At 31.0% G+C, this 14,093-nt stretch overlaps 1 protein-coding gene across 2 annotated transcripts in view; it reads right to left on the bottom strand.

Moving 5' to 3' along the window:
- Positions 1-7,917: 7,917 nt before the first annotated feature.
- LOC124542899 (UNC93-like protein) overlaps positions 7,918-14,093 on the bottom strand; it is an 89,064-nt gene continuing 82,888 nt past the window's right edge. For both annotated transcript variants that reach the window (XM_047120809.1, XM_047120810.1), the window contains 2 exons: positions 10,623-10,819; positions 7,918-10,340 (listed from right to left, as the gene is read on the bottom strand). In XM_047120809.1, coding sequence (XP_046976765.1) covers positions 10,218-10,340; positions 10,623-10,819 — 320 coding nt within the window. In that variant the 3' untranslated portion in view covers positions 7,918-10,217. The remainder of the gene's footprint in view (positions 10,341-10,622; positions 10,820-14,093) is intronic.

Here is a 14,093-nt window from a genome sequence, read left to right as displayed (position 1 = left end):
TTAACTCTTTTCCTCTTCATAGAAACGTCCTTGTTCTATTGTTTTGAAGATATTTCGTTTTTGTTCGATTAATATCTCTATATTTAAAAACTACAGATTATACAACAAACATTATAACAATATACATGAGAATAATAATTATTTTCAATATTTTAAATTACAAAAGTTTCAAGGAAATAGCGTTATGGACTTTTACGTAATTTTATCAATTATTTTTAGGTTAATATTAAAATCCATTTCCGGGTGTAGCAAAGTTTTTTTTGGGGGAATACCTTAAAATCTGTATCATATAACGATAAATTATAATGTCATGGTAGCGACGTACACGAGTCTTTAAACATAGATAATAATTAGTTACAAGAAATGGGTGAGGAAAACATGATTACAAATTTCTTATAAAAGATACAAAAGAATTAATCCAATGAAAATAAAAATAAAGGCTCGTACTAATAATGAAATGATAAAAACAATATTTTAAAATTAATATTCTATCCTAACCTAATTTAATATTGCGACTATAAATAAGAGAAATTTAGTTTTAATATCTAGGGTTATTGGTAAATCGACGTATATCCGTTAGGAGGTAAAAGGGGTGACTATTTGCAATAATTTTAACCCACATATACAAATCCAAAATTGAACCATTTTTGAGTTATCACGTTTTTTAGTTTTTTCAAAATTTGTCAAAAATGCAATTTCAAACATTTATTTAAAAATGAGTATTTGTATACTTTCTTACTCCAAGGAACATGTCATTATGATAGTTAGTAATCCCATCTTGATCGGATCTGGCTTTTTATGGTTCACAGTTTTTTTCTAAACAAGACGCGACTCCTGAATCCGCATTAAGCACAATTTTTTAAAAAATAACTTTCCTTTCAGAGACTTCTTCATGAGAATAAGAAGTAAGGAATAATAAGTAAGGATAGAATCCTGCATTATTTATTGTAGAATATGCTGTATGTGCTGTGCTCTGTTATAAAGAGTTTCTCGGATTCGCTTATTAATTAACTTTATTTAGGCTATATTACAAAATGTCTATTTTATAACTTAGCTATTGAACTGTTTCTGTTTCTAAATTTTATTTTAAATTTGTTTTAAGTATGTCAGTTTAGTAAGTAATTAAGTTTTTTTTTATTGGTTTTTATTTTTAGTCAATTTTGTGACAATTTTAAAGAGCGAACCTTAGTACGAATTCCATGTGGACGAATGTCCACCAGCGTCCTTCTGGGGATTTTATTTCGATTGATTTGAAATAATTTCCTTCTTTTTATACATTTTTGTAAAGCTAAAAAAACGGTTATGTTTTTAAAATAATCTGCAGACAAAGTTTCATAAAGATTATTTTAGTTTTTGAGACATTTTTGAGGAAAAAAAATCAAAAAAATATTGTTTTAAATACGTTTTCTGTCTCGCATTTTGGACCGATAATTGGTATTTATATATTGACAAATATCCAGTGTTTAATCGTTTTTATAAAACAAAAGAAAAAAATAGATTTTAATTGATACTTCTTTTAAATAAATTTTTGAAGTTCCATGTTTGACAAATTTTGAAAAAAAAACTAAAAAACGTGATAACTCAAAAATGGTTCACTTTTTATGCACATGGGGGCACCAATAACCCCGTATAATTTTATGTCAAGAAATCAAATTATTTCTAAATAGTTATATATTAGGAAAAAGTTACAAAGTTGTCTATATATAAAACAAATTGTCTTTGATTACTAGATCAGTTTAATTACTAGTAGAGATAAAACAAGATTAAGAACTCAATAATGTGATAATACATAGTAAACTACACCGAAGATTTTGTCAGTTAAAACAAAATTCAATGCGTATTTGACTAAACTAAACTAGTACGGTTATATGAAATCTACTAAATTGTAATTCTTATTGATACTTCTTTTATTGGATGTCAATTGTGCCCTTAATTGCATCTGGGTAACTGTCGCATCATTCTATTCGACGAAGGATACGAATAATTAACCGACATTAATTACATGGGTTGACTAAGGAATTGATGATTTGAAAATTTGTTTTCAAATAAAAGTATACTGTAAAGCATTGAATTTCCGCAGTTTAACTCTTCTTCTTAGTTGCTCCAATGTGCGACTATCTTTTTCTTTTGGCATATTTACTAATAATTAACCAATACGCCGCTAACCCTTTTGTCTGTTGTCTGGCTTATTCACTCTTCAAACCGGACCACAACGCTTGCAGTAGTTTGGCTAGTATATACCTATGCACAAAGCCACCATTGACAAAAATATTCTCTTTATTTCTATATATACAAAAATGGTAAATCCAATTATATAAGATGTGCAATATTTTTCATGTCACAGATTGTGCTGATTGTGTGTCAAACCATGCCATCAGGTTTGACACACAAACATGAATTGTAAACAAAATTGACGGCACCTTTGTATATATCTGAAAAAAATCGATTCAATTTCGAACGCCACTCAATTTTCACGAGCTTCATTTATGTTTATAATTTATCTTGTGCTCTGCGGTGAAGGAAAACATCGTGAGGAAACCTGCATGTGTATAAATTAAACGAATCTCTGTGAAATGTGTATCCACTAACGCGCAATGAAGTAGTATAACTATGCGAAGAGAGTGACCCAAGATACAATATAAAAGATACTTCCATAAAATTGCAGTATTATATTTTGCAGATACGATATTCGACGAAAATAAAAATAACAGATAAGTAACGTATTATTATTCTCTATTATAATCTTATGTTTATTGCTATTTAAATTACTTTGACCGATAACATATGTATTACAATACAAAAAACGCCACTAATGTTTCTCAGACTTACTTCTGTAGCTATAATTAAATATGGCGTATCATTATCATTACATCGTATAAACCGAAGTTGCTTACCGCTGTCTGTCCCTATGTATGCTCAGATCTTTAGAATTACGCAACGGATTTTGATGCGGTTCTTTTTAATAGATAGAGTGTTTCGAGACGAAGGTATTTGTATAGACAATATGGTAAAGAAACAAGATAATTTGTGTAGTTTACTTAGTATCAGCATTGCACCCGTGCGGAGTCTGGGCTGGTCTCCAGTGTTTATTAAATAATATGAAGTAGTTTTGTCATTGTTATTTTGTTATGGTTTAGGTTGGCGGATGAGCATATGGACCACCTGATGGTAAGTGGCCACCTTCAAACCGGAACACAACAATACTGAGTACTGTTATTTGGCGGATGAATTACTGATGAGTGGGTGGTACTACCCAGACGGGCTAGCACAAAGCACTACCACCAAGTATGTGTCATGTGTTATGAAGAGGACATCATAACTACAATAATTAAGTTAGTTACCCGTATTGAAGTCACATCGTGGAATAGCCTGAACATACTCTCGCCATAAGAAGAATCATTCACTCAGTTGGACTGCGGTTCAAATTTTTATTTTGCTCATTTTTTATAACTATAAAATCCCGATCCTCTTTCTAACCGTCGAATGCATTGTCTTTAAATAATGTTGTCAAGGACGATTAATGTAAACGGTAAAATATTGTTCCCTCCAACTCAATTTGCAAATAGTAATTTTATTCTATTGATTATTTTAAAATTTTAAATGCTGAAAAGAACTATGAAAAAATAATTCTTGCTTACAAGAATACAAGCGTCCATAATTGTCATAATTACCAGACCACTCAATGTCCAATGAAAACTAGCGTCCTGTTTGGATAGCTACTGCAACGAAAGAGTGTATCACAACCTATTGGCAATCTTAAATGTAATCTATAGTACTGAGTAATCTCTATAAAATATAGCACTTATTTATTGTCCAACAATGAAATAGATACAAAAAATTATAATTTAATGAATGCAATGTTAGGTTAGTAAAACCATTAAAAATAATATCTAACTTCGAATTTATCTTAATACAATGAAATTACTACTTATACAAACTAAAACCGCCACTTATTCAGCAATCATAAAAACCCAAGAATAATAAAAAAAAAACAAACTCTTCTAACAAATTATAAGTAGCGCCAATAACGATATTACTGGTCGATCCAGAACAAATTAAATATTAATGACGGTTCAATACACATTAATGAATTTTTTTTTCTATTTTTACATTCAGGTAAAATAATCTCGTTAATCGTTCGCTCCTAAAGTCGTGACACCCTCGAAGCGCCGGAAGAGAAACCACCACAGTCTCTAGTGGAACCCGAATCCTCTGACAGGATCTTATGTCTACAATCTTCACCTCGTTTTATGAAGATAGCAATGAATGACAGACCCCTGCGTCATCCATTGAGGAAACCATATTTGTTTTTTTTTAATCAATAAAAATCTGTACATACTTTTGCGTATATGTGTAATATATAATATTAATATATTATAATATATAATATTAATAATTAATATATAATATTACACATATACGCAAAAGTATGTACAGATTATATATTTATATATATTTCAATGAATAACATAATGACTTATGAATAGTCTTCCGTATTCCGGGATTAAGTACAGATTTTTTTTACAATCTGATCTGTTTCGTTGAGTGTTCTTTGTATAGTTGTTAAAAATTAAAGAGTTTAAGAGTTATAACAATTAAAATAGTATTAGAAGAAAATTAAAATCACAAATAACAACACTGTGACCGGATGTATAAGGACGACGGTTGGCGATAATCGTCCATCCGCTTAGCTGACAGAATATTTGGCGATTAGCCTGTCATAGAATGAAAATGTCTGTTGGCCTCCATTGAAATATTTAACAAATATCATTTCGTAATTATATTTGTAATAATAGTATATAGTAGTAGTATTTGAAGCGCCTACGTTCTTTGTCACTATAACGCGGAGTTCAAACATTTGCTATTATTAAAGGTAGGAGACAGATAGTAAATTTAAAACTATGTGATTGTAAAAACCCATTTATTAAGCCGATTGGAAAGTAAATAATAAGATAATAAAGGAATTAAAAAAAAACTTTAATGTACTTTAAAGTAAGGAGGATGTTCTTAATTCGTTGAAATACTTTTTTACCTCAGTTTCTTATTCCTATTTCCACAATAATATTTGAGGGGCGTGACGTGTGCCTGGTCTGTTCCACGGGGGAAATAGCAATTAAAACGCTTGATATTTCTCTTGTCGCGTTGTATCTCCATTTCAGCTTAAAGAATATTCGAAAGAATTGTATCTGTGCACAGGCCCCTGTAATCTGCGATGGCCCAGTGATTAGAACGCGTGCATATTAAACGATGATTTCGGGTTCAAATCCAGGTAAGCACCAATATATATATGCTAATTTATGTTTATAATTCATCTCGTGCTTGGCGGTGAAAGAAAACACCGTGAGGAAACCTGCATATGTCTAATTTCATAAATTATCTGTCCCATGTGCATTCCATCAACCCATATTGGAACAGCGTGGTGAAATATGTCCCAAACCCTCTCCTTAGTGGAAGAGGAGGCCTTAGCCCAGCAGGGGGAAATTTACTGGCTATTACTTTTCTTTTACTTTAACGGGCCCCTCTTTCCCAGGGCACGTTGGGTAAGAAGAAGAAGAAGCATCTGCATATTTTTAAAATAATTATTCTGACTTTTACGATGGTAAAAAATCAGTAACTAGGTATTACAACAATGTATTATTTATTCGCAAATTGAAGATCAATAAAAGTTTCTTCGTCTATTAGAACAAAATAACATTCTATCAAGGTCATTCCCCATTATCCTAATATGCCCAGGCTTCCAATAGGATAAATACGGCCCTATCTGTGCACCATGGTGCGCAGTTAGCTAATCTTCAATTATGATGTCCACTTGGGACATTTATGACAATGTATGACCTGATATATGAGTGCTTAAATGATGAACGCTTTCTAAAATAACTTGATGTCACTCACGTTTGATGTGGGTTTTTATATTCGAGCAACGGGAAAACCTTACGAATTACTAAGCCTAGGTTTTTCTGTACATCAATAGCCTAGATCAAAACTATGACTGTTACGCTTTCACGACTGAACCAGTGAACTAAGTAAACCAAGTAAGGACGTAGCTTACCAAATATTTAACATCTACAAACCTAAAAACCCATCCCCAAACCCAACTGGGAAATTTAATAGGGAATATAACCGACCGGAGATTCTTACATTATTAGTTATCTTCTTAAACATTGGATATTGGGCAATATTTAAATAATAATTATCGAGAAAACGAAATTATTGTACGTAAATATATAATCCTAAACGTAGCTGTTTAAATTCCCACAAAATTAACTAAAAACAATATTCAATGAAAAACAACCTACTTACTTATTTAACTGACTTACCTTATACAAATTAGAAATAAAATTTAGAAATATAAAGAGTTTACTACCTAAGTTATAAGTAAGAAATTTTGTAAAGCCTAAATAGAGTATGAATAAGCGAATCCGAGAAACGCGCTATAACAGAACACTGCACACACAGCATGTTCTACAATGCAAAATGAAGAATTCTCTCCGTATCATTATCTTCACGATGAGGTCGCTGATAGAAAAGTAACTTTTTGGAAACTCGTGTCTAATGCGGATTCAGGAGTCACGTCTGTTTGAAAAACTCTGGACCATTTGAAGCCATATCCGATTAAGATGAGATTACCAACTTTCATAAATATACGTTTCAACAATTTATTAACAATGATAAAGTTATATTATTGTTATTGTGACTGACGTCTACAGTCTGTGGTTGTGCCAAGTTCCCCTTACTGGTCTGTCATTATGATAAATCGATGTGAGTATACAGCATGTTTTTTTTTTAATAAATAGATTATTATTCAAACCCAAACAAGCGATTTGCTCATGACTTTTCTGTTATTGACGCCACATTCAGATTCTTATCACCCGATGTATTCTTCATTCTTATCGCTCCCCAAAACCACTTGAATCTCTCGTATCTGCTGTATGCAATCGTCTTCCGGATTCTTTGCTTCCCAGAATTTTGATGTATAAATAACGAAAGAATATATTACGATATTCACTATGACCCGATATACATATATCGGCCATCGCAGTGTAGTGGTACCCTTATAATAATGGGTAAAACATATTCGTAATATATTGTAAGCACCTAAAGATTATGTACTAAGTTTTAATAGATTGTTTTTATGGCAAATACATAAAACAAAAGTGAATCGCAAAACAAAACGCCTTGACAATTACATTCAAAACAAATCAAGATTACGAAAAATATGTAATTCCCTGAATAATAAATTTCAAGGTCCTTTAATTCAATGCCAGACTTTCATTAGATAATCTTATAATATTATAAATGTGAAAGTAACTCTGTCTGTATATCAGGTGCTCTGTCACGGCCAAATCACTGAACCGAATTTGATGAAATTGAGCAAGCTTGAACTCCAAGAAAGGTCACGGGCAATTAACAAATTTAATTTCAATTATAATGTTTAACACTTAATCGTCAACCCCTGATATATGTGTTAAGTAATGTTTTATTAAATAGTATGAATTATATCGTTATTATATTGAAAGAAAACAAGTTATAAAAATTAGGTTGAAAGTACAAAGAACAAATGTCATACTTCATTTGTTTTATTGGTACAAATATTAAATATGAAATTTAAGAGCGTTGATATTAGTATCCGAAAAATGACAAGTTAATAAAATGTACCGATAGCAAAATAAAATCGATTTCGTATTTTTTTTCGTATTTTTTCTTTTTCGCTAATCTCCCTTTATTAAGATATAATTAATGTTTTTTGGTACAAATTTTAATTGGTATCTGAATAATAGTCCAGGAAAAATGACAAGTTAATAAAGTGTACTGATAGCAAAAAACATCGAAATCTTATTTTTTTCAATATTACTGTGTATTCGCCAATATCTGTAGATAAAATAAATTAATAGTAGGTTTTCAAATAATACAAAGTTATGACCAAACAACTTTTGTTTATTTTCATCACAAATTCATATGACATAATATTATAACATAATCTTATTTAATGTTATCTGAAAAACAATGTTTAATCGATAAAATAGCCTTATTACTTACCTACTCTATGATTGTAGATTTATAATTAATTTACAAAAAAAAAATAATATACGCTTAATTTTTTTTACAGCTAGAATGTTATCACGTGGTTTTTCACCCTAAAACAAAATGTTATTTGAAAAACACACCTTTGGTATTATTGTGAATCAATAAGTAAAACAAATCGTGAAATATGAATTATTTTGTGCAATAAAACGTTATTCAAAAGTGATAAGTGAAAAATGTGTTTTTCAAAACGGGTATACTTATTCAACTATGTCTAAGTAATTGTTTATATATTTTCAATACTTTTAATATTTAATAAAAAAATAATTATTATTATTTATATATAAAAATACAATATAAATTATATTCCGAAATAGAATTCGAGTTTAGATGGTTTCACACCTAAAATCGAACATTAGTCATTCAAATAATTAATTTTAATGTTCATTTTAACTTTTTTTTAAAGAAATCTTAAAGGAGCCTCTCCTTAAATCAAGGAATTCCTTTAAATATCATACTTTGAGACAATGTGATGATTTTTTCTACAACATCGCTATTTAACAACGGACAATAGATACAATAACTTAAAAACTAAATATTTTGATTTTTATCAATATAATATTAATTTATTTGATCTAAGTGCCTACAATAATCGAATCTGTTACCTATTGTAAATCTCTATTGAATATTTTCGGCAACAAATTCACATTTTTATTAAAGTATCGTCTATATTAAAACGCGTTGTCAATACCAGTTTGTACGCGTATATCTGGTAAGACAATGTTAGCGGGATAATAAATAATATGTAATTGAATTTTGTTCTCCATTTGGAATATTAAGACCATGTCAGTATCGCTTATACTTTACATAATGTAGTACGGAAAGTGACAGTAAACAAAAGTGCATTCAATGTAAAGTAATTTGAAGATGGAATTAAGTAACAAATTGTTACGAAAAACTTCGTCAAAATTTTATAGATTTTTTGGTTGGATCAATCGATTTTTTTTTTTGAATGTGAATCACGCCAGGTATTACGAAATTTCATACGATTATTTGAAATTTCTTAAATATCACAACATTTATATTAACTAAAGTAAATAATAAATGTAATATAGTCACAGATAAAAAAGCATTCTAAAGGTAAACGATGATATGTCATCACAAAATGTAGCTACAATATTTCGTTACATTGGAATGTTTTTTTTTTTTAAATTATAATAAAAAAAACAATAGACAATAGTTTACTTTTAAATCTAAGACCATATTATTCCGTTTCAATTTTAGCGCTAATAAATATTTATTTGGATAGACCTAATTTCAGGGACCTTTTAGAGTTTTGTTAGTTTAAATTTAAAATATGTTTTTACAAATCTTACGAAAACTAAAAAGTTTTTATATTATTGAATTAAATAAATAAAAAAATATCCAAACACTATTAAAGACGAGACAAAGAGAATGATTACGATTGAAGGAAATATAAACACAGCTGTTTTACTCATTCACTAAAACAATAATAAATTAACGCGTTTGCGCTTTATTAAAATTCTTAGAAGTCAAATACGAATTGTACCTAAAGTGGAAAAATAATACACAGAATACGTGACAAAAAAATTCAATTAATATTTTTTTTTAATGAAACCACAAGATCGTATAGAATTCATATTAAGAATATTTAATATTTATAACATATTGAATAACTATTACAATATTGAAGCTGCCAAGTTTTTTTTTTTTTAATAAAATCATTGACTGTCCATGATCATATCTTGACAGAAGAATGAACTGCAGAGCTCATTGATACAATGTTACGTAAATAGTTGCCAATATGCCGTCAACCTAAATCATAATTTCGTGTCGTCTTGCGACGTTTAGCTATACATTTGATGGAGAAATATTATTCAAAAACTCGATATATTGCACGTCCGTGACACTGATCGGACCGAAGTGTACCAGAGAGTTGGAACAGTTTTGTGATGCGTTGCGTACCCTCGACGCAAATCGTACACGACAAATAGGCCATGCGAAATGTTTGTACTTGACATATCTTTGCTTCACATTACACTATAACTATTGGATACATACATATAAATATAATAAATCGAGATTACTTCAGCTCGTGGTTTGTACCTAATATGTGTGTATGGCAATACAGCGCTGAAAGCGCTCGGAACGCTGGAGCTCGTCTAACTCAGCGTTTAAAGGTGTGTTATGATGATTTCGTCATCGATTTCGTCCTTTTCATCATCTTCTTCTGGTGGTTGCTTGGCAGCTTCAGCCGCAGCGACCGGGTTCTCGGCGATAGCCTTTAGACGACGAGCCTGAAATTAATTTTTAAATTCATAATTAACAAGGAATATTAATTACGCAAAATTTCTTGGATTTTAATGAAACGTTAAAGAGTTGTACTCTTCTTCTATATTTCATACATAGTCCACCTAAGGTGGATTGATTTAGTTAATAGCCTTCAGCATTTCTCTCTGCATATTTAACTGAATGTGTATTAAGAGCCGTAAAAACGATTATAGATTTTGCAATAATCATATGACCAATAACCAAATATTCTATTTATGAATAGCTCATTTTTATTGAACAGTAATTACCTTTCTCATGTGTAGTATCTCAACAATGATGTATCCGACGACACCAATAAGCAGGGCCACCATCATCACATATAATTTCATCCTGGCGCAGAGGTGGGTGGAGTAAGCATAGGCGACAACGAAACCAGCGCTCTCCCAAAGCCTGTAGTTGGAGAAGGCGGCCTCCTTGTTTCTCCGGAACAACACACCGTATAAACCTGGAAAATTGAACATTTTTTTTCTCATTCAAAATCTTACATGCCATGACATTTATGTCTAATATCGCTAAGTCAATAAATCCTTTTTGGGGCAAGGTATCCGTTTCTATAATCAAAATCCACAGACATTTTTAACTTTGCCGATTCTTCTCGGTAGAACCTACTTCCCGAGCCGAGCTTCACTTAAAATAGTTGTTAAATGACGATTCAAAAGTCCTTGTAAAAATTTACTTGAATAAAGTATATTTTGATTTTTTTTTATTTCTTGTCACAATTAAGGTTAGACTTTTACAGAAATGTTCGTCCGTATATTTATTATATTACACCATTCATCATCAAAGAAAACTTCGTTCGTACAAGGAAATACTTCTTATTTATCGACAGATAATTTTCTCTGATCATTTTATACATTAAAGGTAATTAAACGATTCAAACGTGCTTACACACTGAACACGTGAGCCATTTTCATTTTCAACAAGTGGTATATATAATGTACTATGTACAGTGGTAATGGTCTGTAGCATAACATAAACGTGTAGGTTGACGTAGTACAACCGGTATAAGCCGTCCAAGTTAGAAAGTCTTTTACTTTCAACCGGTTATGCTTGCAAATTAAAGTGTCATCTTTGAAAATCAATTATAGAACACAAGAATTACCACAACTACGATAATCTTGTCGCTAGTTTTTGAGTTTATTGCGTTCTAAGAGACAGACATGCATATTTATATTTATTAACAGAGAAAATCCCGGAATTAAAACTTTCCTAGCCGGAAATAAATAATAAATTTACTTTTCTTATTTTTTTCTGCAATGTAAAGTTATTAAATACTCGTAGATCCTTATTATATATGCATGAAACCTTGATGTGTTAAATGAGGCTATAGGAAACCGGATCCTTATTACTTTTGAACTTATTATTTAAAGACAATTAAATAGATTTTTATTTTAAGACTGCGCATGGATCAGAGCCAGCAACGAGCGATCTAGCCTCATTCCACTGAGACTCCAACCAAAATTGTGTACAATGATAATAAATAATGGATTTCAATAAACATATTTCCACATTTGATGTCATGGTGTACAAGAAATTGACAAGCGGATCGAAGCGAGCACGTTGCCTGACACTTGATCAGCCTTGAATGTGCCGCGTCTTGTGAGGCGCCTCTGATCGGTACGCAGCTTTATAATTTAAGTTTGAAACATAATTTTCCTAAACGTTGGGATTTATTTGTTTATTTGGAGATTCATATGAACGCTTCCTTTACTATATCTCTTCTTTCTTCTCTTTCTTCTCGGTAGAATCTACTTTCCGAACCGGTGGTAGCTTCACTTAATTGTAAAATGACGATTCAAAAGTGCTTATAAAAGCCTACTTGAATAAAGTTTATTTTGATTTTGATTTTTTTTGATATAAAATCGAAGGGGTGGATGATACTTGTTAAATGTTTTTAGCAGAAGGGGTCCATATTTAGTGGACGTATGGTTATATAAATGGTTGCAACCCAGTATTACTTTTTTCTAATCGACGTTGGAATTCAAGATCTCTGGATCTGCGGCCTTATAAACTATCACCAACGAGTCAGTCATGACTTTAAGTTCAAGGGACAATAAATCCAAGGGATACAGAAGTCCATTATACTTTATTAAAATAAAACTGTAACTGCTTTCGTATTTTTATTGTGACTGTAAATTATAAAAAATATATATTTTACAACAAAATATTCAGAATGTGAAATAAAACATCTATTTCCTGGACAAAACCGTTATAAAGGTAAATAAAAAATAAGTTTCATGACAATAACAACATCACAATTTATGTATATTTCTTTTGATAGTTTTTATTTATTGCGGATGTTAATAATATTGTTATATAATACTTGTTTATATTATATATTAGTTTGTGTTTCATCACGATTCTGAGAACAAGTTAGGGTATTTGTTCCGGTTATTATTATGAAGTCATTGACCCTTAAACGTTTTACTCTACTTTGGGCGAGACCGTCAGGATTGAACCACACACTCATCAGACATTCTACCGCCAAATAGTACTCAGTATTGTTGGGTTCCGGTTTGAAGGGTGGGTGAATCAATGTTACTATAGGCATAAGGGACATAAAATCTTAGTTCCCAAGATTGGTGGCGTATTGGCGATGTAAGGAATGGTTGATAATTCTGACAGCGCCTGTGTTTATGTTTTGAACATCAGGAACATCAAGTGGACAATTTTCTACTAACTTATAAAATATCGTTTTATTTACTTATTTGTGTAATACAATATAAGTAAAATGCACAGTGTAATGAAAAAGAGACAAGTTATTTTGAATAGTTTTTTGGTTTCGTGAATTTTATGAGGATATTAACGATATCGCACGCAGTCAAAAAAATATAATCGCTGGTTCTAATGCAAACTAGATATCAGCGTTTTTTTTTGTAGTCTATTATAAAATAGTGATGGAATAATTACGAAATTTTTTTAGTCAGTGAAATTATTTTAAGAGTTGCTTGAACATTTATTTTAATCTCTTTGCTTCCAAACTTATGAAGATTCTAATTTTAATATTATTTATTTCCTTCTTCGTTTATATTTGCAGCGTCACATATTCATTGGTTACAGAGATATGAAACTTGTTGAATGCTTCGTTTCAATTGGTGGGTTTATCAAAATGATCAAAATCCATTTTGCTTTGCATTTGCATCTTTTGTACCTAGCTTATTACTCGGGTAGCAATTATAATCTTGCAGTTTTAGGAAATAATAATATTTACCAATGGATAGATATTCTCTTTAAATAATAGCTTGTGAATGCGCCACTGCTGATCAAGACTCCAATTGAGGAGTTTGAAACTGTCTCAACCCACAAGGCTGTTGCAATACTGGTTGATGGTTTTATTTCAGAACACGAATTAAGCACAGGGAAATTCGATGATTCCCATTCTCGAACTAATCATCGACTAAGATTCAAGTGATCTAAGCTATGGGACTTAACGACTCAAGACTATTTTCACACAACGCCTTGTTTAAATCGTTTAATCAACAGTTATTCAGGCGTATTTTCCTATAAAACCTTACAATAATCCGCTGCACAGACTCGCGTAAGTAGCCTGTGATTCTTATCTTTTTGATGATAGTTCTTTGCGGATTGGAGTCACGCTGACGTCAGACAAGCCAATTACTGGCCGTGATGTAATTGATTTTCTTGCTCATTTTCAGATTACTAACGCGAAAATTATAGAACCTTCCAGTTTGTTCGGATGTTATTCTCTCGTAAAACGT

The sequence above is a fragment of the Vanessa cardui genome, chromosome Z (genome assembly GCF_905220365.1).
Source record: "Vanessa cardui chromosome Z, ilVanCard2.1, whole genome shotgun sequence".
Classification (NCBI taxonomy): Eukaryota; Metazoa; Arthropoda; class Insecta; order Lepidoptera; family Nymphalidae; genus Vanessa; species Vanessa cardui.
Note: the sequence above shows the minus strand (reverse complement) of the source record. Positions and strands in the feature narration are given on the sequence as shown.